Source organism: Bufo bufo, chromosome 10, assembly GCF_905171765.1.
Source record: "Bufo bufo chromosome 10, aBufBuf1.1, whole genome shotgun sequence".
NCBI classification, from domain to species: Eukaryota; Metazoa; Chordata; class Amphibia; order Anura; family Bufonidae; genus Bufo; species Bufo bufo.
Window position 1 is genome coordinate 55,585,504 of NC_053398.1, and position 26,193 is coordinate 55,611,696.

Consider the following 26,193-nt stretch of genomic DNA (forward strand, 5'->3'; position numbering starts at 1 on the left):
ATCCTATAGGGTGAGTTAGAACATTAGGTATTCCTGTGCATGAACTCACCTACCTCTGGGGTCTGTTCAAAATGGTAGTTAGATTAGGGTTTTACTAGGAGGTGTCCATCTCCCTATTCCCTCACCCCTTTACCTCCTATGTTCGGCGTGGTGTTTCCCTCCCACACCCGAACGTGACAATAATAGACATAATAGAAGTTCCACATTTATTTATCATGATAGTGACACGGGGTAACGCCTGCTTACCATACAAAGCTCACAGCAATGGAAGTTCTCCGCACATTGCTAGTTCGGACTAAATCCAAAACTGAATAGGATGATTTGCTACTAGCCAATTCTTTCATCATGTCAGCCTTTAGCGACTATTGTGAGAATGAATAAGAATATTAGAAGACACATAAAAGCTAAAAATCACATCTGGAAAAAGAACTGTACTTGGTTATGGTTATGGTCATAACATGTCTGTTTTAGTAAATACTTGTATTCCTAATAAAAGAAAGCAGTTCTGAGCATATTTTTTAAAACTCTGCTATTCCCCATGGAAATGTTATGAGTAAATTGATTATTGCTGTTTTTGCCGTTCCCCGTTTCAATGGGTGTGTCCCTACACTGCCTTAGATTGTCATCGCTGACTGGAAAGTGTTGCAGTGTGTAATGGCAAACACACACCCCACCATCACCACAATGCCAATGTTCAGTTGGCATTTTATTCATATATTTCCAAGAGATGTAACAGAGGAAGTGCACAGAATAGAGTTACGTGAAAATATGCATTGCTATTTCAAGAAAAAAGTATATACAGCTGACAGATATGCACCATGAAGGAGAGCTGACAGGTCCTCTTTAGGGTCCCCTACACACAAATTTATTCTGGCATTTTTTGCACACTAAAAAAAATGCACAATGCATTTTTTTCCATCCCACATGCAGTTTTTATGGCGTCTTTTTTTTTCCCAAAGAACCATCATTTTTTCTGCCATTTTTTTTTCCATTATAGAGGTGATGTACTGTAAAAATCCAACAGTTTCAACATGCTGTGTTTGAAAAAAATGTTAGAGGCCCAAAAAATGCTACCTATTCAACATTCAAAAATGTCAGTAGCAAAAAAAACTAAACTTTTGTTTATGTCTCCCATATACTCTCTGCTAATATCTGGAGGCAATTTTACCTCAACAAATGCACCAAAAACACAGGTGCAAATAACACTACTAAAACAGCAAAAGTGCAGAAAGATACCAGCAAAGGTATATGTGTGAGCCCACCCTAAAGCAGTTTACATAGCACAATGCAGTCGCAGTCATCCATCCATTTATCATTTAAAAACTGGATAATGGTGGCAGAAAGTGACACATGTGCATTCAGAACCTCTGTCACAGACTCCATCATATTTTCTGGAAAAAGCAGCTTGCAATAAAAGCTATGCAATGGATTTCAACAGACCTCGTACTGGCGGGCACTAACGGTATTCCCGAGCGTGACTCGGGGTTAATTTCCGCTGCCAGGAGCGGTAACCCCGAGTCACACTCGGGGTAACATTGCAGAGTCCCTTCACCTTCTGCCGGCGATCCGGCGATGTCCTCCGCTCAGAGCGCCGGTGTTCTGACAGATCTCTATACCTTGCGAAAAGTCTATACCGGAAGTGACGCTGCCGCACAGGAATCAGCTGGAGGAAGGTGTGCGCGGCGCTGCGCAAGCGCACATCCACTGGCTTATGAAAGAATCGTTGCAGCGGCGAGATAGAAGTACTTCGTGCACCGCGCGTGCGCACTTAGGGGTATAGAGATTTTGCAGCGCACAATGTTGCATCAAATCTCCCTACCCCTGACTGCGCATGTGCGCACAAATCGGCAGTTGCAGTTCATCCTGATTTGATCTGATGATTTGTGCACGCGTGCGAACTCAGGGGTAAGGAGATCTGATGCAACATTTTGCGCTGCAAAATCTCTATACCCCTAAGTGCGCACGAGCGGTGCACAAAGTACTTCTATTGCGGCGCTGCAATTATTCTTTCCTAAGCCAGTGGATGTGCGCTTGCGCAGCGCACACCCTCCTCCAGCTGATTTCTGTGCGGCCGCGTCACTTTCGGTATAGACTTTTCGCAAGGTATAGAGATCTGGCAGAACACCGGTCGGCATTTGACTTCCTGGTTCCGTTCCCTGCGAGCAGCAGCTGCGCATGGGAGCAGAACTGGGCGGGAAATTTAAATAAATATAAACATAAAAAGTGACAAACACACATAGAAGAGGTTATACATTGTAATCTGAGAGGATTACACTGTATAACCTCAGATCTGACATTTGATGACTGTACAGTGCCCCTTGCCTGCCATTTTACTGTCATTTGTGCCCATAAAATATTTATGCAAAAAATTGTACCACTTTTGGTACAAAATTCCTGACATAATCATACCGCCAGGGAGGTTAATGGAACAGGAAACCAGAAATCACAACTATTTTAAAGGTGTATTCCAGTAGGTCCAAGTTATCCACTATCCACAGAATAGGGCATAACTATCAGATCAGTGGGGCTTCTACTGCTGGGACCCCCACCAATCACAAGAATGTGGGCCCCATATCCCCGATCAGGCCTCTTGCTGCTCCCCTAAAATGACAGGAGTGGCGGGTAACACATGTTCGAGGCCACTCCATTCATTTCTTTGGGCGTTCCGGAGATAGCCCAGTACAGTGCTCCAATATCTCCGGATCTCCCATAGACATGAATGGAGTGGCCGTGCGCAAGTGCGATCAGCCACTCCGGTCATTTTAGGGAAGCAGCAAGGGGCCTGCAGGAGGTATGATGCCCCCATTCTCCTTATTGATGGGGTCCTAGCGATAGGACTCCCACCGATCTGATAGTTATCCCCAATCTTGTGGCTAGGGGATTACTTTTACCTACCCCTTTAAAATCTAACTGTCATATTTTTTATTTATTTTGTAATGTATGGGGCAGTGATACTGACCATTTTTGTAATATACTTTAATTACTAAAATCGTACATTTCTATTAGAAAAATAGCTCTAAAGTTGCCCATTTTGAGCCTTAGCAACGCTCCTCTGTCTTCTATCTACATAACTGTGGAGACTTGTTCAACACTGACTGTTATGTAGACAGAAGACAGAGGAGCATTGCTAAGGCTCAAAATGGGCAACTTTAGAGCTATTTTTCTAATAGAAATTTACAATTTCAGTAATTAAAGTATATCAGAAAAATGGTCAATTTCACTGCCCCTACACATTACCAAAATAAAAAAAGAGTAATAATGTAGTTACACTTTAAGTAAAATCATGGTCAAAGGGAATGCCACAATTAAGAGGTTGTGTGGTCATCAATGTTCTGGAAGCAAACACTGTATACTGTCCTGTTCTATGTCTAGAAGAATGAGAATTTCACCATCAACACAGAAAGGGATTCTTTACTGTAAGAGCAGTGAGACTATGGAACTTTCTACCAGAGGAGGTTGTGATGGTGAACTGAATAAAAGATTCAAAAGGGTCTTGGTTATATTTTTTTATTGTAAAATTATATTACAATATGGGTACTAGATATTGTAAGATAGGACATTGATTTAGGCATTTATTCTGATCTAGATTAACAATGTAGGAATATACCGTAGGTTGGATTTGTGTCTTTTTCCAAAATTACCAAATATGTAACCATGACTATTAGAGCAAACATGGCAACTTAAACAGAACTATTTCTAAGAAAATGGCAATGAATTTAAAAGTTGAGGTACAGTAATGTCATCTTTGAGTCGTTAGGAAACCTCATTAAAGTGGTTTCACACTATATCTTTTTTGAGAAACATCAGGTTTTTTTCAACTTTTTTTTTTAGCAAACAATGCAGCAGCTAGATGTTACATTATGACCAATGGGAAATTACAAAACACCCTGCACACAGTGTTTTTGTAGTACCAGTTTAAGACTGTTTCCATTTATGTTTTTATTATTTATTTTTCACTTATACTTCTCTATAGGTAAAAGGAACATTTGAAAAAGTTTGTTACTGAAAAACACCAACACAAAAAACAGCAAGAAAAATGCACCCTAAATACTCTTTACTGAATAAAATACAATTTGTATAAAACTATTAATAACAAACCTCAAGCGTTATCTTCTCAGCCTCCTCCAGCTTACCATTATACTTGGCTACTCTTTTCATTTCATTAACAGCCTTGGATGTGTTACCTGAGAGAACAAGCCACCTGGCAGATTCTGGGAACCACCTATGAAAAAGAAAATCAGCCATGGTGTCTACAGATGTCGAAGATATTAACTTGACCTTAAATACACAGTTTCAGCAAACTTTAACTTGTCTATTTCAATTGCTTTAGTTAAAAGTGTATTTAAAGTTTGCTGCAACTGTGCACTTAATACATTAAATGTCAAGTTGAAGTTTACTACATCTGTAATGACATACATATTGATTATACAGCGTCTCACAATCTTTGAAATTGTCAGGCTTAACTTTATCCAATGCTTTGCCTGTGGTTTAATGGCGGTGGGATGAAAAAACATAAAAGCACTCATTCCATAAAGGAAGCCACTCCTATGGGACCCACTGGGGGTGGGGGGTTAGCACTGAACTCTTTTCCTTCCTACCACAAGGATACCTGCAATATACCATACAGATTCCTACAGCTCCTATTGAATTTAATACTGCAAAGATCAGTATATAGTTACAGTGGTTGTCCCACAAAAATATTCTACATTTTTGAAACTAGCACCTCTTTTGATTACATGTACTGTAGTTGAAAAAAAATAGTATAGCCACTGAGTTATTCGATAAATTACATTTGTATAGTGCTACAGTACCTGTTTTTTATTCTTTTCCTTATTTTTCTGTCCACCTAAGTAACAGTATTGAGGTAGACAAACATGCTCAGTTCGATCCTTCAACTACCACCATCTATATCAACTCTTAGAAGCTGTGACAGTTACAGAGAGAGAGCTGCGGCAGAAAGGCCACAACCCCTTAGAAAGAACATGCCATTGAGAAGTAATAGGAAGATTGCTCAGCAGAAAGAAAACACCAACAGAGGAAGATCATGCTCCCTGAGCTGTCAGTCTGCAGAGAATCCAGAAGAGCAATTAGAGTAATACATGGAAATATCTCTGGATCTATGTAAGGTTCTATGTTTGTTAGAGAGACAATGCCATGTTATATATGTATCATTTTAATTTTTAATTAATCATGAGATAACCCCTTTAATTCACCCTAGTGGTGGCTGAATTATTTCACTTCATAAAAACAACTCGACCATTATAGCTATATCATTAAATTAATCATCACAGAATCTTTATATGAAACCTAGGAGCTTTATCAGAATTGAAATCTGAGCATGTGCAGTACTGCCAAACAACACAGGCTAGTGGTACATTTATTGGGCTCTTCTGACATGAGTATCAAGAGCAACTTACCCCAGAGTTGCTTTCCTGAAACACAATGTATTAGCTGTCATTTCGGCACAGACCTTACTCTTTATATTAGTATAGTGGGCAGAAGTAAGCAAATCTCTCCTTTTCTCCCTGTTGATTAAAGGCATAGATACAGGGGAACAGGGGTTGCAGTTGCACCTGAGCTTGGTGTCTCAAGAAGTTCAATGCCCCTTCTGCAACATAAAAGAGCAGCAGTACCATAACCGGAACAACAGGGGTGAGCAGGGGCAGATTGGGAACTTAAAGTGGCCCTGGAAAGAAAAACTAAAAGAGGCCCCATGTTGTAGGTGGGTTCAAATTGACAGAAGATGGGCCAAAACAAGTAGGCGGGGCCTGCAATAATGTAGTGCAGTGCAGAATACCGCCCCAGCAGAACCGAATACCACAGGACAGCACAAAATACTGCCGCCCTCATCATAGTATTCAACTGTAACACAATCATGAGGACAGTAATACAGCTGAGTTCAGGAGGGCACCTGCAGCCATTGATAATCAGATCAATATGTACTTGGAATGCGGCCATCAAATGGGCTTGAGTGGCCCAGTCGGGATCGGCCCACAAGGAAATTTCCCTGTAGGGTCTATGGACAATCTGCACCTGGGGGTGAGGATCTGGTACAGATTTTTCATCAAGGCACAGGCTCTTCATATTATACGGGTGGTAGTTATTAGAGATTTACAATCCTCGATTCAGATGCTTTGATGAATTTCACAAATAAATTAGCTTTGTGACAAATTACATCGTCATAAAGCACATTTCTTTGTAAGTAGCGGGCGCAATGACGGGGAACGGCTATTATGTCGCCCCCATCATTGAACCCCTCAGATGCCACATTCATCACTGATCGCAGCATCTGAGATAAAAAGTTAGGGCTTAAAAAAAAAAAACGGTTAAAAAAAACATTACCATGGCCATAATCCTGCATGAAATCTTGTGCGGTGCATGTTGAAGTCATCACGTGTGGTGAGGCCAAAATGTCACCGCTAGAGATGAGCAAATTCCTAAAAAATTTGATTCGGTCGGTTCGTTGAATTTTCCAAAAAGAGTTGATTCGATCCAAATTGATTTGTGGTGAATCACGTTGAAAAACAGCTATTTCCTGGCTGCAGAGAGCCTATATAGTGGTGTAGAACACTGTCCCTTGCAGCAACACGCATAGTGAGTCTGCTGTGGTAGTGAAACAATACTGTGAGTCACTATGACACACAGATGAAAGGCGTTGCTCTTAGAATCACTGCACACTTCACTTCTTTGGGCAGTTATGGGGCCAAAACTGACTAAATAACTCAAGTGTGAACTCAGACTTACAGGTCGATGTTAGCGCCGGGTATAAAGAACCGTGCAGAGTCCCAAGATCCTACTATAGCGTGAAAGAGCGCACTTCTTTTACACCGTCGTCAGCTGATTCCACAAAGATGTCTACAGAACCTGTTCTATTAAATGCTTATACAAGTAGAGCCCCCCTGACAGAGTGGAGAGGGTGTCAGCAGTAAGTTTGTGTTGACGTCACTGATTATTTTGTCGTCACTCTGATCCGTCAGAACAATAACCCCCCAAAAAATGGATCCTGTCTGTGGAGCATCTGCATTCACTCGGTCAGCATTTGATCAATAATTCACCAGTATTGCTAATGCCAAAAAAAAAATGTGGATCCAAAACAGAGATGACACGTGAATGGAATATTTGCATTTCTTCTGTGTTTTGTACCCACTCCTGCTTTTGGCTACCAAATCATAAGCCAATTCTGATGGGACCATACAGCCCTTACAGCTGCTACACAGACAAGATCCGTTGTGCGTCTCATTTTTCCTTCCTTCTGACAAATCAGAATGAGGCTCAAATAAATAATGATGTCAACCAGGCCAAAATGGCAAAATAGTGGCCCAGACATGGAGTGGGGAGAGTGGAAGAACAGCTGGAGAAGTACACAGAGTGTCTGAGGAGACCACAGAGTGGCCCATTTACATAGTGTTGAGGTAGAAGCAGCATGAGGAAGCCACAGAGTGGCCCAGTGACATAGTGTTGAGTTAGCAGCAGCATGAGGAGGCCAAAGACTTGCAAGGTGACATAGTGTGGATGTGGCTGCAGCAGCAGCATAAGGAGGCCACAGAGTGGCAAGGTGACATAGTGCGGAGGGAGCATCTGCATCAGGAGACCAAAGAGTGACAAGGTGACAATGTGGAGGTGGCAGCAGCATCAGGAGAGCACAGAGTGGCAAGGTGACATAGTGTGGAGGTGGCAGCAGCATGAGGAGACCACAAAGTGGCAAGGTGACATTGTGTAGGGGTGGCAGCATCATCATCAGGAGACCACAGAGTGGCAAGGTGACATAGTGTGGAGGTAGAAGCATCAGGAGACCACAGAGTGGCACAATGACAGAGTGTGGAGGTGGAAGAAGCAGCATGAGAAGGCCATATAGTGGCAAGATGACATAGTTTTGAGGTAGCAGCAGCATCAGGAGACCACAGAGTGGCAAGATGACATATTGTGGAGGTAGCAGCAGCCTCAGGAGATCCCAGAATGGCAAGGTGGCATAGTGTGGAGGTTGCAGCAGCATCAGTAGACCACAGAGTGGCAAGGTGACATATTGTGGAGGTGGCAGCAGCATCAGGAGATCACAGAGTGGCAAGGTGACATAGTGTGGAGGTAGCAGCAGCATCAGAAGAACACAGAGTGGCACAATGACAGAGTGTGGAGGTGGCAACTGCATCAGGAGGCCACAGTGACATGGGTTTGAGGTAGCAGCAGCATCAGGAGACTACAGAGTGGCACAATGACACAGTGTGGAGGTGGCAGCAGCAGCATCAGGAGGCCACAGAGGGGCATAGTGACATAGTGTTGAGGTAGTAGCAGCATCAGGAGGCCACAGAGTGGCAAGGTTACATAGTATTGAGGAAGCAGCAGCATCAGGAGACCACAGAGTGGCACAATGAAAGAGTGTTGAGGTGGCAGCAGCAGCATGAGAAGGCCACAGAGTGGCACGATAAAATAGCGTTGATGTAGCAGCAGCATCAGGAGGCCAGAGAGTGGCACGGTGATATAGTGTTGAGGTAGTAGCAGCATCAGGAGACCACAGTGGCACACTGGCAGATAGAGATGGCCTTGCGGTTCGCCCGACGGTCAGTTTGCGGCGAACTTTGCTTGTTCGCTGTTCGCCGAACAGGCGAACATATGGTGATGTCCGCCGGCGCCATATTCTTTACATTGTGCAGAACTTCGATCCATGACACATCTATCAGGTGGGACCGGACAGCAAATTGAGACGTTTCAGCACATGGACACACCCCCTACCCTATAAATAAACCCGATGTGTCTGCTATTTTACATTCAGTCTGATGAGGCAGGGGTGTAATATACCTAGAATATACTTTCCGTATAGTGCATTTGTAATTTGCAGAAGTTGCGTGCGGTTCTGCTGAGATACCCCAGCTATACAGAGGTACAAACGCTATTGGAACAAATAATTTCAACTGGTGTGATATACCAGTTGCCCCCCAAAAAAACTGCTTAAGGGGTTTGATATACTTGCTTCCAGCAAATAATCATTAAGCTGTTCTAAATACCTGCTTCCACAAATACTGCTCTTCTATTGGGACTTTGTCATAGGGTCATTTTGAAAATGACAGGCAGAGGAAGAGGCCGGCCATTCTGCAGGGTTTCAACTGGTGTGATATACTGTACCAGCTGCCGCCCAAAAAAACTGATTGAGGCAGGGGTGTGATATACCTATAATATAATTTACAAACAGTATATTTGTAATTTGCAGGAGTTGTGTGCGGTTCTGCTGAGATACCGCAGTTATACAGAGTGACAAACGCTATTGGAACAAATAATTTCAACTGGTGTGATATACCAGCTGCCCCTAAAAAATATGATTGAGGCACGGGTGTGATATACCTATAATATAATTTCCATATAGTACATTTGTAATTTGCAGGAGTTGTGTGCGGTTCTGCTGAGATACCGCAGCTATACAGAGGGACAAACGCTATTGGAACAAATAATTTCATTTGGTGTGATATAACATTTGCCCCCAAAAAAACCTCATTGAGGCATGGGTGTGATACACCTAGAATATACTTTCCATATAGTATGTTTGTAATTTGCAGGAGTTGTGTGAGGTTCTGCTGAGATACCCCAGCTATACAGAGGGACAAACGCTATTGGAACAAATAATTTCAAATGGTGTGATATACCAGTTGCCCCCCAAAAAATCTGATTAAGGCACGGGTTTGATATACCTAGAATATAATTTCCATATAGTACATTTGTAATTTGCAGGAGTTGTGTGCGGTTCTACTCAGATAGCCCAGCTATACAGAGTGACAAACGCTATTTGAACAAATAATTGCAACTGGTGTGATATAACATTTGCTCCCCAAAAAACTGATTGAGGCAGGGGTGTGATATACCTAGAATATACTTTCCGTATAGTGCATTTGTAATTTGCAGGAGTTGTGTGCGGTTCTGCTGAGATACCGCAGCTATACAGAGGGACAAACGCTATTGGAACAAATAATTTCAACTGGTGTGATATACCAGTTGCCCCCCAAAAAAACTGCTTAAGGGGTTTGATATACCTGCTTCCAGCAAATAATCATTAAGCTGTTCTAAATACCTGCTTCCACAAATACTGCTCTTCTATTGGGACTTTGTCATAGGGTCATTTTGAAAATGACAGGCAGAGGAAGAGGCCGGCCATTCTGCAGGGTTGGTAGGGGTCGGGCAGATGCACCAGGCCGGAGCCTAAGTGGGAAGTTGCAGAAGGTGCGCATGATTACGTCAAAGGATACACCAGAGTTGGTTGAGTGGCTCACTCAGTCTTCCGCTTCTGCACCCTCCTCATCCTCTGTATCTGCACCCTCCTCACTCTCTGTTGTGTGCACCCCCAAAGACACCACCACTGCCATCACCACCACCATAGCCCCTCCACTCAAGTCAGAGGAATTATTTTCCTATCAATTCCCAGACCTTATCGATGCGCAGCCATTCTTGGCATCGGATGAGGAAGAGGAGGTAGCAACAGCAGCCACCCAGCGGTCTGACGACAGTAAACAGATTAGCACAAGGAGGGTGGTCCGCTGCCTAATCCAAGATCTCTAATGTCAGTGGTGGTGAAGGTGATGATGATTACGTGTCGATGGACGTCACGTGGGTGCCAACAAGAGAGGAAGAGGAGGGGAGTTCAGAGGGAGAGACGCAGCAGCAGATAGGGAGGAGATGCAGGCAGAACCCACAGTGCACAGGAGGCAAAAAGAAGACTGCAAATGTAACTGGAGCGATCCATCCACCATGCACGGGCACATCTTGCGCTCCAAGGATGCCGGCACATGGCTCTGCAGTGTGGGCTTTTTTTAACTTGTCAGCTGCTGACAATAGTGTTGCCATCTGCAGCCTGTACTGTCAAAGCATAAGTCGCGGTAAGCCCAACACTCACCCAGGGACGACCCCTTAAGAAGGCACCTGGCCTCCCATCACCGAGCCCAGTGGGAGCAACATCGTCAGAACCCACAAAGCCACACTCCTGGTGCTCCACGACCTGCCTCTTCTCCTTCTCCTTTTTCCTCCTACAGTTGCAAGTAAAAGTATGTGAACCCTTTGTATTATGGATTTCTGCACAAATTGGTCATAAAATTATCTGATCTTCATCTAGGTCACTACAATAGACAATCATAGTCTGCTTAAACTAATAACACACAAATAATTAAATGTTACCATGTTTTTATTGAACACACCATGTAAACATTCACAGTGCAGGTGAAAAAAGTATGTGAACCCCTAGACTAATGACATCTCCAAGAGCTAATTGGAGAGAGGTGTCAGCCAACTGGAGTCCAATCAATTAGATGAGATTGGAGGTGGTGGTTACAGCTGCCCTGCCCTATAAAACACACACCAGTTCTGGGTTTGCTTTTCACAAGAAGCATTGCCTGATGTGAATGATGCCTTGCACAAAAGAGCTCTCAGAAGACCTACGATTAAGAATTGTTGACTTGCATAAAGCTGGAAAGGGTTATAAAAGTATCTTAGTATATCAGTCCACGGTAAAAAAAATTGTCTATAAATGGAGAAAGTTCAGCACTTTGGAGTGGCCGATGACTTCAAGAGCACAGCTCAGACTGCTCAATGAGGAGAAGTCTCTGGCATATGCTAACATCCCTGTTAGCGAATCTATGATACGTAAAACACTAAACAAGAATGGATTTCATGGGAGGATCCCACAGAGGAAGCCACTGCTGTCCAAAAAAAACATTGCTGCACGTTTACAGTTTGCACAAGAGCACCTGGATGTTCGACAGCAGTACTGGCAAAATATTCTGTGGACAGATGAAACCAAAGTTGAGTTGTTTGGAAGAAACACACAACACTATGTGGGGAGAAAACCAACATCAAAACCATCCTAACTGTGAAGTATGGTGGTGAGGGCATCATGGTTTGGGGCTGCTTTGCTGCGTCAGGGCCTGGACAGATTGCTATCATCGAAGGAAAAATAAATTCCCAAGCTTATCAAGACATTTTGCAGGAGAACTTAAGGCCATCTGTCCACCAGCTGAAGCTCAACAGAAGATGGGTGTTGCAACAGGACAACGACCCAAAGCATAGAAGTAAATCAACAACAGAATGGCTTAAACAGAAGAAAATACGCCTTCTGGAGTGGCCCAGTCAGTGTCCTGACCTAAACCCGATTGAGATGCTGTGGCATGACCTCAAGAAAGCGATTCACACCAGACATCCCAAGAATATTGCTGAACTGAAACAGTTCTGTAAAGAGGAATGGTCAAGAATTACTCCTGACCATTGTGCACGTCTGATCTGCAACTACAGGAAAGGTTTGGTTGAAGTTATTGCTGCCAAAGGAGGTTCAACCAGTTATTAAATCCAAGGGTTCACATAAATTCATGTTTACATGGTGAGTTCAATAAAAACATGGTAACATTTAATTCTTTGTGTTTTATTAGTTTAAGCCCGCTGTGATTGTCTATTGTTGTGACTTAGATGAAAATCAGAGCACATTTTGTGACCAATTTGTGCAGAAATCCATATCATTCCAAAGGGTTTACATACTTTTTCTTGCAACTGTATTTGTCCTCCTCTCTACCTTCCACCGTACCGTCGTCGCGTTTATCTCGCACAAGGCAGGCTTCCGTAGCCCAAATGTTCGAGTGTAAAAAAAGATGACGCCGGATAATCCTCTTGCCCAACGGCTGACCACTGGCTTGTCGGAACTGCTAGCCCACCAACTACTGCCATATAAATTGGTGGACTCGGAGGCCTTCAGAAAATTTGTGGCCATTGGCACTCCGCAATGGAAGGTCCCCGGAAGGAAATATTTCTCCCAGAAGGGCATCCCAGAACTATATGGCCACGTTCAGTGGCAAGTGAATGTATCTCTGGCACACAGTGTCGGTGCCAAGATACATCTGACCACAGACACGTGGTCTAGCAAACAAGGGAAGGGAAGGTACATAACCTTTACTGCCCACTGGGTGAACCTTCTGATGGCCGTCAAGCATGTAACTCGTGGCACCCATGTGGATTTGGTGTTACCGCCACGGATTGCATGCAGGTCTGCCTCTTCTTCTCCTCCTCCTCCTCCTACTCCATTCTCCGTCTCCTTCTCGGCTGACTCCTCCTTTTCCACTGCTACCGCATCTTCCGCTGCACCCCCCTAGCTCCCCAGAACCTATGACCGTCTAATATACCTCCAACCACATAATTACTTGTTTGTTTCTGTCTGGTGAATGCCTAATGTTTGGGGCCTGTACTACACTGGCCTGCAGTAAAATTTATATTGAATGGCCGTCTAATATACCGTACCTCCCACCACATAATCACTTGATTATTTATGTACGGTGAATGCATACTTTTTGGGGCCTGTAATCTAACTAGAAACAGTAAAATTGTTATACGATGACCGCCTAATGTACCTCCAGCCGCATTATTAATTGTGCTTTTTTTGCACGGTGAATGAATAATTTTTGGGGCCTGTAGTCCACTGGCCTGCTGTAAATTTGATATCAATTGACCGTCTAATATACCTCCGGCCACATAATCACTTAATCATTTATGTTCGTTGAATGCATAATTTTTGGGGCCTGTAATCTACCTGGCCAACAGTAAAATTGTTATACGTTAATCACCTAATGTACCTCCAGCCACATTATCAATTGTTCTTGTCTGTACGGAAAATTAATAATTTTTTGGGCCTGTAGTCCACTCGCCTGCAGTAAAATTATTATCCATTGACCGTCTAATATACCTCTGGCCACATAATCACTTGATCTTTTATGTATGGTGAATGCATAATTTTTGGGGCCTGTAATCTAACTGGTCAACAGTAAAATTGTTTTACGGTGACCGCCTAATCTACCTCCATCCACATTATCAATTGTTCTTTTCTGTCCGGTGAATGCCTAATATTTGGGGCCTGTACTACACTGGCCTGCAGTAAAATTGATATTGAATGACCTTCTAATATACCTCCAGCCACATAATTACTTGTTCTTTTCTGTCCGGTGAATGCCTAATTTTTGGGACCTCGGAGGAATTCAACACCTGTTGACAACGACGACGTGTTATTGATTTTCAACTATTATCTTTTGTTTTTTTTTCAAGAGTGGGTTTTTATTAGCAATGTTTTTAATCCAATTTTTTTTTTTTTTTTTTGTTCTTTTAAACATATGTATTTGACATCTATTTGAACTGGCCTGCAGTAAAATTGATAACCAAGGACCGTCTAATATACCTCCAGCCACATAATCACTTGATGTTTTCTGTCGGGTGAATGCCTAATTTTTGGGGCCTGTACTCCCGTGACCTAAAATAAAATGTTTCTAGGCTCCAGCAGGCCACATGTTTCCCTTTAAGAAGCGTAAAAATGGCCCCTGCCCTGATTAAAATACATATTTTTAGTGGGAATTTTTGCCACTGATCCCCCTCTGGTATGTGACTGTCCATGTTGTGGGATGATTTGTGCACTTCTTGTAAGTATTTGGTGGCTACAATAATGACCTTAAGGTTTTTCAGGTTAGCCTACCATTAAATTGAATTGGGCCCGCCGCAAACTTGCGGTTCGCGAACATTTGATCGCGTTCGCGTGATCGCGAATCGTCCCGGCCGATGTTCGTCCATTACTAATAACAGAGTGTGGAGGTAGCAGCAGCAGCATGAAGAGGCCACAGAGTGGCACAGTGACATAGTGGTTAGGCAGCAGCAGCATCAGGAGACCACAAACTGGCAAGGTGAAATAGTTTGGAGGTGGCAGCAGCATCAGGAGATGACAGAGTGGCACAATAACAGAGTGTGGGGTGGCAGCAGTAGCATGAGAAGGCCATATAGTGGCAAGATGACATAGTGTTGAGGTAGCAGCAGCATCAGGAGATCACAGAATGGCAAGGTGACCTAGTGTGGAGGTAGCAGGAGCATCAGGAGACAGAGTGGCACAATGACATAGTGTGGAGGCGGAAGCAGCAGCATGAGGAGGCCACAGAGTGGAAAGGTGACATAATGTTGAGGTAGCAGCAGCATCATGAGAACACAGAGTGGCAAGGTGACATAGTGTGGAGGTAGCAGCAGCATCAGGAGACCACAGAGTGGCACAATGACAGAGTGTGAAGGTGGCAGCAGCAACATGAGGAGGCCACAGAGTGGTACAGTGACATAGTGTTGAGATAGCAGCAGCATCAAGAGACCACAGAGTGGCAAGGTGACATAGTGTTGAGGTAATAGCAGCATCAGGAGACCTTAGAGTGGCAAGGTGATATCGTTTGTAGGTAGCAGCAGCATCAGGAGACCACAGAGTGGCACAATGACAGAGTGTGGAATTGGCAGTAGCAGCATGAGGAGGCCACAGAGCGGCAAGTTGACATAGTGTTGAGGTAGCAGCAAGCATCAGGAGACCACAGAGTGGCAAGGTGATATAGTGTGGAGGTAGCAGCAGCATCAAGAGAATGCATCATTTTTGGGGGTAGCAGCAGCATTCGGAGACCACAGAGTGGCAAGGTGACATAGTGTGGCGGTGGCAGCAGCATCAGGAGACCACACAGTGGCAAGGTGACATAGTGTGGAGGGAGTAGCAGCAGCATCAGAAGACCACAGAGTGGCACAATGACAGTGTGGAGGTAGCAGAAGCAGCATGAGGAGGCCACAAAGTGGCAATGTGACATAGTGTTGAGGTAGCAGCAGCATTAGGAGACCACTGTGTGGCAAGGTGACATAGTGTGAAGGTAGCAGCAGCTTCAGGAGACCACAGAGTGGCAAGGTGACATATTGTGGAGGTAGCAGCAGCATCAGGAGACCACAGAGTGGCAAGGAGACATATTGTGGAGGTAGCAGCAGCATCAGGAGACCACAGAGTGGAAAAATGACAGAGTGTGAAGGTGGAAGCAGCAGCATCAGGAGGCCATATAGTGGCAAGGTGACATAGTGTTGAGTTAGCAGCAGCATCAGGAGACCACAGAGTGGCAAGGTTACATAGTGTGGAGGTAGCAGCAGCATCAGGAGACCACAGAGTGGCACAATGACAGAGTGTGGAGGTGGCAGCAGCAGCATCAGGAGACCACAGAGTGGCACAATGACACAGAGTGGAGGTGGCAGCAACAGCATTAGGAGGCCACAGAGTGTAAAGGTGACATAGTGATGAGGTAACAGCAGCATCAGGAGCCCACAGAGTGGCAGGGTGACATAGTGTGGAATTGGCAGCAGCATCAGGAGACCACAGAGTGACCCGTTGACAGAGTGGGGAGGTGGGTGGCACTAACAGTACCCACTGACGATGATTGGTGTAAGAAGGAGCACTTGGCATCCGATGTGTGGCATCAAGTGGCTGGCAGCATCAGATTAGTAGCTGAGGTAGGTAGCCAGAAGAAACCAGTCTCTTTTGTCACGGTTTGGGTGACAAGCAACTTAAGCAGGGAGGAATCATAACTTCAAATGGACAAAAATGACGAATATTTTAAAAAACAAATATATAGCATTATATTCAATATAGTGCTATATATTAATTTATTAGAATATTCGTCATTTTTTTTCCCATCTGAAGTCATGATTCCTCCCTGCTTAAGTTGCTTGACAATCAAGATGGCCACCACGGCCTCTTCACGCTCAAATGGATGAGGCGAGTATAACTTATTTTTACCTCCATTTCATGGAAACTTGACTCTTTACCACAAAGCACAAGGCAATTTGGTTTTGTGGTTATCCGAATTTATCCTGAAATTCGGATCAAAATCCACTTCAGATACTTCAATTCGCCCAACACTACTAGTTGTGCACCCAGAGCTGCTAGTGTACAGCATAGGTTAATATTAGAATGTGACAAAGAAAATGCACTAGCTCATTTAGTTATGAGCTTAGCCCACATTGAACAATAGGTGCGAGGTAAACCATTAAATGCTCTTTTTATGGGAGATTGCATTGGACTTTATTAATGTTTAATCATCAAATACATACTGACATTTATGTATTTTTGCATTTGGGGTTTCTTTTTGCATTCACTGTATTGTGGTGATAAGACACGTTTAGCATTTAAGGTGATAACATTTCACATCAAGGTATTCAATTTGCCTGAAGAGAAACACTGAACATTCATTTGAGAATATTTTCTTTGATGTGCAAAGAGCAAGCAGAGCAGAATGTGTCTGGGCTCTTTGTAGAGAAGGCCTCATTTGTGTATGTTCTTTCTCTTAGGCGGCAAGAAGCTTCTATGAACTGATGTGTATGCGTAAATCTAGGATAATAATTTTGCCTACTGCCAGACCCATCTTTTTTTTACTTAAAATGATTAGCAGCATTTTTTTCTTTTAGTTTCTTGTAGGAACTTCAGTAGGTCCTGATGATGTTTTCATTGCTACATAAAATTCGACTCAGATCTTAAAGGTAAGCTACTAAAAATAAAACAATTTTCTCATTAATTTTGTACCTTATTCCCTTGAAAACTGGAATCTTTTGTTAGTGTAGTTAACTCAATATCCTACTACCTCTATGAGACCTAGGAAGCTGAGATATATGGAGCTCATTGACAAGGTCTTTGACCATTTTAAGACTAAGTCACTTACCCACCTTCCTGACCAGGCACATTTTTTTTAGCACATGCAACATAACTTTTCTTTAAAATAATTTTTGCGCCTTTGTTTTGACGATACATGTGGGCTTTATTTTTATGTTACTTTTATTTTAGCATTTTTTTTGTTTCTATTGCTTTATAACCAGAAAAAAGGGAAAAGTTCTGTTTTCAAATTTTTTCATTAATCTCACAAGGTGCATCTAAAATGTTTATATATATATTTTTTTTAATTATATATCCCCTTTCCATAATGGTCATTTTGATAAACTGGATGTATGTGTAACACCCCAGAGTTGTGTTACGAAACTCTTCTACCCCGCTACAATCTGTTAAGAGCCTTAACCTTGTCATGTGATATGATTTTACATTATGTCTTCACAACTGTGCACTATAAAGCATGTTAAATTCCACTGTTGTTGTAATTTCCATGTTCACCAGCAGGTTGCAGCAATGGCTTGGGTTCATTCCAGCTTAGCTCCCCCTCTGTGAGCAGAGTGGGCTTGGCCCACATCCTGCAGCTTAGGTGGAGAAGGAAGTTAGAGTCAGTGTGCCAGGCACACCTGTTGGAGAAGGCTGTGTGATAGAGATCAGGAGTCTCCAGATATAGAGAACCAAGCCAGGACCAAGTCTCATGCTGAGACATTGATCAAATCCCCAGCCTGAGCCCTGCAGCCTCAGTTGGATGACAAAACAGCAGACAACCTCCCATTCCAGGAAGAAAGCATTCCCTGAAAAGATAACTGTGAGTAAAGTCCAGAGACCCAGGAGAAGCCATATTCCTCCTCAACTAGTCAGTCCCCATACAGCAGAAGATAGAAAGTGCAGAAGCCAAATTCCTGCCACATGTTTAGAGCTACAAAGCAGATGTCCTTTCCTGCAAGCTCCAGGTTGATAGAGCCAACCATTGCTGAAAGCCTGCTGGGACCTAAGACTAAAGCTGTACCTTGCTTGGATGAAAGTTACCCTCAGTCAAGAAAAGTTTGAACTTTACCAAAAGTCTGGATATCAGTTTCTGCTGCAAAATCCCTATATTACTCCTCATATCACTACACTCCATTTTATTGCAAGTGAGCCAGGAGCCAGGAGTTCAGCCGTACCCAGGTAGGAGACACCGTTATCACCATACAGAGACATTATAGGCAATCACACCACTCTGGCATTCCTAACCTGGGGCGTGAGTTATAACACCTTGGGAGGACCCTGTGATAGTACCCTGTGCACTCTGCAATTGGCGTCACGAACTACTACAAAACATAGACTATCATCTACACCTGACCCAGTCATTGCATAATTTGGCGTCAGTGTGTATACCCCGTATCCTGCTCTATTGCATATGTGTTACGGTCAATGTGGGAGAGGTTAGTACTATGGTGCGGCATATGGTGGTGTTTTCTTCTTATTTTTTTTTATTTGACATGATTTGACATTTGTATATAATCAGAGATTTGAATGTAGAGACTTTTAATATTATTCATGATCACAACTTCAATTGGACTATGTAAACATAAAATAAATAATTTAGTTAAGCATATGTCACACAGTCCCCGGGGCTTCAAAATACTGTGCTGTGCTCTGTGTACACTGAGTCCTGCTCTGTACAGCACAGTGCTAATAGGGGGAATACCTCCATAATATGACATCTGATGCTGAATGGCATAACTTTTACTGAATGTGACAAAAAACTCTGTATGCCTCCAAATGAAAATGAATACCAGAAGAAACACTTAGGCTGGTCTAGAGGCACTGCTGGTATATCATTTGATTGGACTCTTTCAGTAGATCTAAAACGAGGTGAACATAGAAGCTGTTTGGTTTTGGGATTGGCCATAGACCCTACAGGGAAATTTCCCAGTGGGCCAATGCCCAGGGGGCAGCCAAAGCTATCCTCTCTACCACTGGCTGGGTACTAAATGAGCTCTCAGCGGTAATTAAACCTTTGAGAATCAGGTACTCAAGTACCCGGCCAACAACTGTACATGCTCCCCCGAATTCAACTAAGCCCGCAACTCATCTCCTAAGCCCCCTGCTCTATATCTTAAGAAGAAACAACTGGGTGAGAAGAACACAAAATTGCATCTATTGATGGCCACCATAGAGGGACAGCTTTTGGGGCAATATATGGTTATGATTATATGGTTCTGCACATTGGTATACGGTTCTGATAGGATGGTATTTTGCGTTATGGTATTGCTGACCCTGCCTACTTGTGTTGCTCCACCTTCTGTCAGTTTGGATGTATGAACAACATGGGGCTACTTTTAGTTTTTTTTTTCCAAGGCCACTTTAGGTTCCCAGTCCTTTTTTCAAGGTGAATTATATCATAATAAATGTTTAAAAACACATAATTTCTAAAAGCAGTAAAAAAAACTGGAATGGACCACACAGGAGATAATAGGAATGGTTGCATTAGTGAACTCCTTCACTTATCAACATGCATGTGCAATCGTAACACTTAGAACCAGTTAGAAAAATATGGAACTTATTAAAAAGCATGTAATTAGGGTTGAGTGAACCCGAACTGTAAAGTTCGGGTTCGTACCGAACTTTTAGATTTTTGGACCCCGGACCCGAACTTTTCAGTAAAAGTTTGGGTTTGAGTTCGGTGTTCGGCGAGTTAATGGCTGCAGAGCAGCCAATCAACAAACGTTTAACTCGTGTGCCCTTAGAAGCCATCACAGCCATGCCTACTAATGGTATGGCTGTGATTGGCCAGTGCAGCATGTGACCCAGCCTCTATATAAGCTGGAGTCACGTAGCGCTGCACGCCATTCTGCTCTTACTAGTGTAGGGATAGGATGCTGCTGCTGTGAGGGAGAGAATAGAAAAGAATCTGTTATCAGAAGTGCTTGTTAACTCAGCGATCTACAGCGATTTTGTTTTGTGGGTGCAGTGCACCATTTTTTTACCCTGCCCTGAGCCCAGTGACACAGAAAAAGAACTTTTATCCGTCTGTTAGTTAGGTGGGCGTCGGCGGCCATTTTGTGTAAGTTCAGTACACCAGCAGAGCATATGTGCATTTGTGACCGTCAAATACAAGGTTTAAATACTGCAGTTATATTCAGTGTTTAAAAAAACACCCATTTTTGCAAGACCCTACATCTGGGGCCTTTGCTGCATTTGTCACAGTAAAATACAAGCTTTAAATACTGCAATTATATACTGGGTTTAAAAAAAACACCCATTTTTTGCAAGATAAAACATTTTGGGTCCTTTGCTAAATTTGTGACAGTCAAATACAAACTTTAAATACTGCAGTTATATTCTGGGTTTAAAAAAAACTGCCATTTTTTGCAAGACCCTACATCTGGGGCCTTTGCTGCATTTGTCACAGTGAAATACAAGCTTTAAATACTGCAATTATATTTTGGCTTAAAAAAAAACCCACCCATTTTGGGCAAGTTAATACATTTGCGGCCTTTGCTGCATTTCTGACAGTCTAATACAAGCTTTAGATACTGCTGTTATATTCTGGTTTTAAAAAGACACCCATTTTTTGCAAGACCCTACATCTGGGGCCTTTTCTGCATTTGTCACAGTCAAATACAACCACTCAATACTGCAGTTACATTGTTGGTTGACAAATTAAAACATTTTGTGACCGTGAAGTAATTGTATAAAATTTGCCTGTCAAACTGTTGTGTGACCTCAAGAAATGTTTCATCTTTATGACACCAGCACTGCCTTACCATCAGTGAACTTAATTGTTGACTATTGGCGGTTACAATGTTGCCTGACATAAACCATCTGTTAGTTTGGTGGGTGAACGCAAATGAGGAGAGCGTCAAATATGGGACGTGGCCCCGGTCGTGAGGCTGCTGGTGGAGCTTCTGTTGCAGGGAGAGGACGTGGTCGATCTGTGCAAGCTACACGCACAAGTGAAACACATTCCTCAGGTGTGAGTAGGCAACAGAACCTTCAGCGTTATTTGGTAGGGCCGAATGCTGCTCTACAAATGGTGAGGCCAGAACAAGTACAGGCGATAGTAGATTGGGTGGCTGACAGTGCCTCCAGTTCCTTCACATTGTCTCCCACCCAGTCTCCTGCTGAAAGATCAGAGTTGGCACCTGCATCCCATGTCCATCAGTCCTTCACCATACCCCCTTGCAAATCAGCCAAGCAGTCTGAGCCCCAAGTCATGGAGCAGTCTCTTCTGATTTTTGATGACTCTGCTAGCTGGGTTTCCCAGGGCCACCCACATAGCCCTGCCCCAGAAGTGGAAGAGATTGAGTGCACCGATGCCCAACCACTTATGTTTCAGGATGAGTACATGGGAGGACCACCGCAGCACGTCTCGGATGATGATGAAACACAGGTGCCAACTGCTGTGGATTTCGGCAGTGTGCAGACCGACAAGGAGGGCAGGGTTGAAGACTGGGTGGAAGATGATGTGGAGGACGATGAGGTCCTCGACCCAGCATGGAATCAAGGTCATTAGTGATGAGCGGCAGGGGCAATATTCGAATTCGCGATATTTTGCAAATATTTGGGTGAATATTCGCCATATATTCGAGAATTAGCAAATTCATGATCTCCAGGCATTATTTTTTTGATTACGAAAATTCGCATAAAATATTTGCATAAAAAAATCGCATGAACTGGTATTTTTAAAAAAATCGAATATTCACGATTACGAATATATTTTGCGATATTCTAAATATTTGCAAATTCTCGAAGTGCCGATATTCGCAATTAAAATTCGCAATTCGAATATTCGGAATCAACGCTAAAGGTCATGCGAGTGACCTGTGTAGTTTGGAGGAAGAGGTGGTGGTCGCACAGAGGCACCAGCACAGCAAAAGAGGGAGCAGGGTGCAAAAATTGTCTGTTACATTGTCAGGTGACATTTTACCAATTTTGCTGCATACAAACCCCTGCTCTGCATAGGTAACAGGGACCTAATTTTTGTAAAATTGTCTGTTCAATTGGTGGGTGACATGAACACCGTTTTGCTGTGAATAAACCCCTGCTCTCCATAGTTGACAGGAACCGAAATTTTAAAAAATCATCTGTTCCATTGGTAGGTGACATTAACCCATTTTTGGCGATGAAAAACCCCTGCTCTGCATAGGTGACAGGGACTTTCTAAAATTAGTCTTTGACGCACGCCACCTCCTTTCATTCGATCCTTCCGCTTTAACAACTTGTCCCACATTTCCGCTCGATCACATTTCAGCCATTGACCTCCCTTAGATGTGGTATCCCTTTCTCACGCTCCCTCTCCGGCGTGGAACCCTCATTCGCCGCTAACAGTCATTAACATGGTAGGCGCAGAAAAGAACATCGAAAGTAGATAGAGAAGATATTCAATTGGATCGTGGACGTAACGGGGACGTGCGATCAGGCAGAAGTTATCTAGAGTCAACTAAGCGGCAGCAGGGCCTCTCCTGTCTAACGTTTCCAAATCCAAAATACCCCAGTGACATTCCCTATAATTTTTTTATTAATCATTCCAATAACAGAGCATCTTAAGAGTCCTGTATTGTTATTTATCGTCACTACCTCCGCGAGTTGGGAGTTGGTAATTGCTGCGCGCCCCCCTGCTTTACTTGGAAGCTTCGGCTTCAATAATTGGTCCCACATTTCCACTCGATCACATTTAATTTCATCCATTGACCTCCCTTGGATGTGATATCCCTTTCTCACGCTCCCTCTCCGGCGTGGAACCCTAATTCGCCGCTAACCATGATCAACATGGTAGGCGCAGAAAAGAACATCGAAAGTTGATAGAGCAGATATCCAATTGGATCGTGGACATCACGGGGACGTGCGACATTGTGGAGCAGTATGTGTGCACACGCCTACATGTACTGACTGATGGGTCTGCCCCCTTCAACTTTTGGGTCTCCAAATTGGGCACAAGGCCTGAGCTCGCCCTTTACGCCTTGGAGGTGCTGGCCTGCCCTGCAGCCAGTGTATTGTCTGAACGTTTGTTTAGCACGGCTGGAGGGGGTTATCACAGGTTATAATGTTTTGGGGTGTACCCTAATTTAAAAAAATAAATAAATAAATTTAAACCAAAAACCAGTGTTGGCTAATTCCTCCTCCTCCACCACCGCTTCCACCTACACCATCACATCCACCGCCTCCTCAACCTCCCACTCCATATGGACCTCCTCCTCCTAGATCAAGATTATAATTTTTCATTTTTATGTATTTTATGTTATTTTAAGTCATTTCCCTATCCACATTTGTTTGCAGAGCACTTGCCATGCTCTTAAATACATCTCGCTGCCATTTGCAACCCTCTAGCCCTTTCCATGACTTTTTTAGAGCCATTTTAGTGCTCAAAAGTTTAGGTCCCCATTGACTTCAATGGGGTTTGGGTTTGGGGTCAAGTTCGGGTTCCGAACTCAAACTTTTTTATGAAGTTCGGTCGAACCTGTCAAACCCGAACATCCAGGTGTCCGCTCAACTCTACATGTCTGGTGGAGCTCGTCTGACCGCAGCAATACAGCATGGAGAGGGGGAAGAGAAGCAGCACACTTTGACGTCAAAGACATCTTTTTATGAATAAAAGTCTTGAGATGATATCAGTGAGGCGGCGTGTGGGCGGTGCTCCGACCTGCTTGCATGCGCGCTGCTGTGGGCGGTGCAGACAGCGTGTAGAGCACTATATCCTGATTGGTGGGGGCTCTGGTGTGGGCAAACAGAAATGGCCCTCCGTCCTGCTTGCCGGCGCGATGCTGTGGGCGGTGCGTCCGCGTGTGGAGCACTGTGTCCTGATTGGTCGCCCCGCCGCGCAGTTCAAAACTGGGTACACACACACCGCAGCAATACAGCATGGAGAGGGGAAGAGAAGCAGCGCACTTTGATGCCAAAGACTTTTTATAAATAAATGTCTTGAGATGATATCAGTGACACGGCGTGTGGGCGGTGCTCCGACCTGCTTGCATGCGCGCTGCTGTGGGCGGTGCAGGCAGAGTGTGGAGCGCCATATCCTGATTGGTGGGGGCTCTGGTGTGGGCGGTGTGGGCGAACTGAAATGGCCCTCCGACCTGCTTGCCGGCGCGATGCTGTGGGCCGTGTGTCCGCGTGTGGAGCACTGTATCCTGATTGGTCGCCCCGCCGCGCAGTTCAAAACTGGGTACACACACACGAACACAGCGCTTTTATTATATAGGATGATATTCCTAAATACCTTTCATTAGTTATGACTCATTTTGACTAAGGAGCAATCATTAGGAGAAATAAGATGGCCGCCGTCCTATTAGTACACACACAAATCCTGTCCTAATCACACAGGGGGACAATTTACTCCACAACACTGATCTGCCTCATCCACCTCTCCTCAGGGGTTTTTAATACAACTGATAAGAACTTTAGTTGAATCTCTGTAGGAATGTACTTCATGAGGAGACATGAAGTACAGAGAGGACAGATTGTGGTAATGTGGGGTTGTGGCTAATGGGAAGCAGCACTTGTATGCCATCTCCATTAGCTAGTGGAGCTGGCATACAAGTACTGCTTCTCATTAGCCACATCCCCACCCTCCTCTCTGTACTTCAGCCGTCTCCTCATGAACTCCATTCTTACCGAGATTCAGCTAAAGATTTTATCAACTATATTCAGGATCATAATCCCTGACAAGCAGAGCAGAGAGAAGTATGATGCAGGTCTTTAGCTCAGTGTTGTGAAGAAACTTGTCCTCTTGTGTGATTAGGACAGGTTTTGTGTGTACTAATAGGACGGCGGCCATTTTATTTCCCCTGATGAATGCTCCCCAGACAAAATAAGCAATTATAACTAATGAAATTTATTTGTTAAAATATTTATAATAAAGTAATATTTAAGTATTTTAATTTTCTTAATTCACGGAGAACCAATTTAAGGACCATTTAAAGACTTCAGTTTAAAGTCACTTTGAGGGGCTTACATAGTAGAAACCACTCATACATTATCCCATTTTAGAAACTACACCCTTCAAGCTATTCAAAACTGATTTTACAAACTTTCTTAACCCTTTACATGTTTCACAAGAATTTTGCAGGTTTTACATTTTAATCCATTCATTCCTGTAACACAGCAAAGGTTAACAGCAAAACAAACCTCAGTATTTATTAACCTGATTCTGCAGTTTACATAAACACCCCATATGTGGTCGTAAACTGCTGTTTGGGCACACAGCACAGCTCAGAAGGAAAGGAGTGCCATTTGGTTTTTGGAGGGCAGATTTTGCTGGAATGTTTTTTGGGTACCATGGTACATTTGAAGGCACACTAAGGTACCCCTACAGTAGAAACCACCAAAAAGTGAACCCATTTTAAAATCTACACCCCTCAAGGAATTTAACGAGAGTTGACCTGACCACTTTGACCCCAGAGACATTTCATAGAATTTAGAAACACTTGGCTGGGAAAATAAAAATTTTCATTTCTTTCAATAAAATGTTGCAAAAGCATATTTTTTGAGGGATACGTTTACTTTTCATTGGTACCATTTTGGGGTACATAGTACTTTTTGATCACTCGCTATTATGCTTTTTATAAGGCAAGGTGGCAAAAAAAGTTTTTTTGGGCTCTGGGGTAGATCATGTGATATTTAAATAAAGTTGGTCATTATGGCGGTGGCGATAATTCATATGGGTATTTTTTTTTTATCGTATATGGCTCGCATTTTTCTGCTTGAAACTTTTAATTTTTTATTTAAAAAAAAACCTTTTTTTAAAACTTTTTTAACGTTTTATTCATGTACCA

The 26,193-nt window shown here is 43.3% G+C and overlaps 1 protein-coding gene across 4 annotated transcripts in view; it reads right to left on the reverse strand.

Moving 5' to 3' along the window:
- LOC120981168 (solute carrier family 22 member 6-A-like) overlaps positions 1 to 26,193 on the reverse strand; it is a 313,139-nt gene that overhangs the window by 106,402 nt on the left and 180,544 nt on the right. For all 4 annotated transcript variants that reach the window (XM_040410685.1, XM_040410686.1, XM_040410689.1 and 1 more), the window contains exons 6-7: positions 4,099 to 4,222; positions 247 to 362 (exon numbers count right to left, since the gene is read on the reverse strand). In XM_040410685.1, the coding sequence (XP_040266619.1) occupies positions 247 to 362; positions 4,099 to 4,158 (176 nt within the window). In that variant the 5' untranslated portion in view covers positions 4,159 to 4,222. The remainder of the gene's footprint in view (positions 1 to 246; positions 363 to 4,098; positions 4,223 to 26,193) is intronic.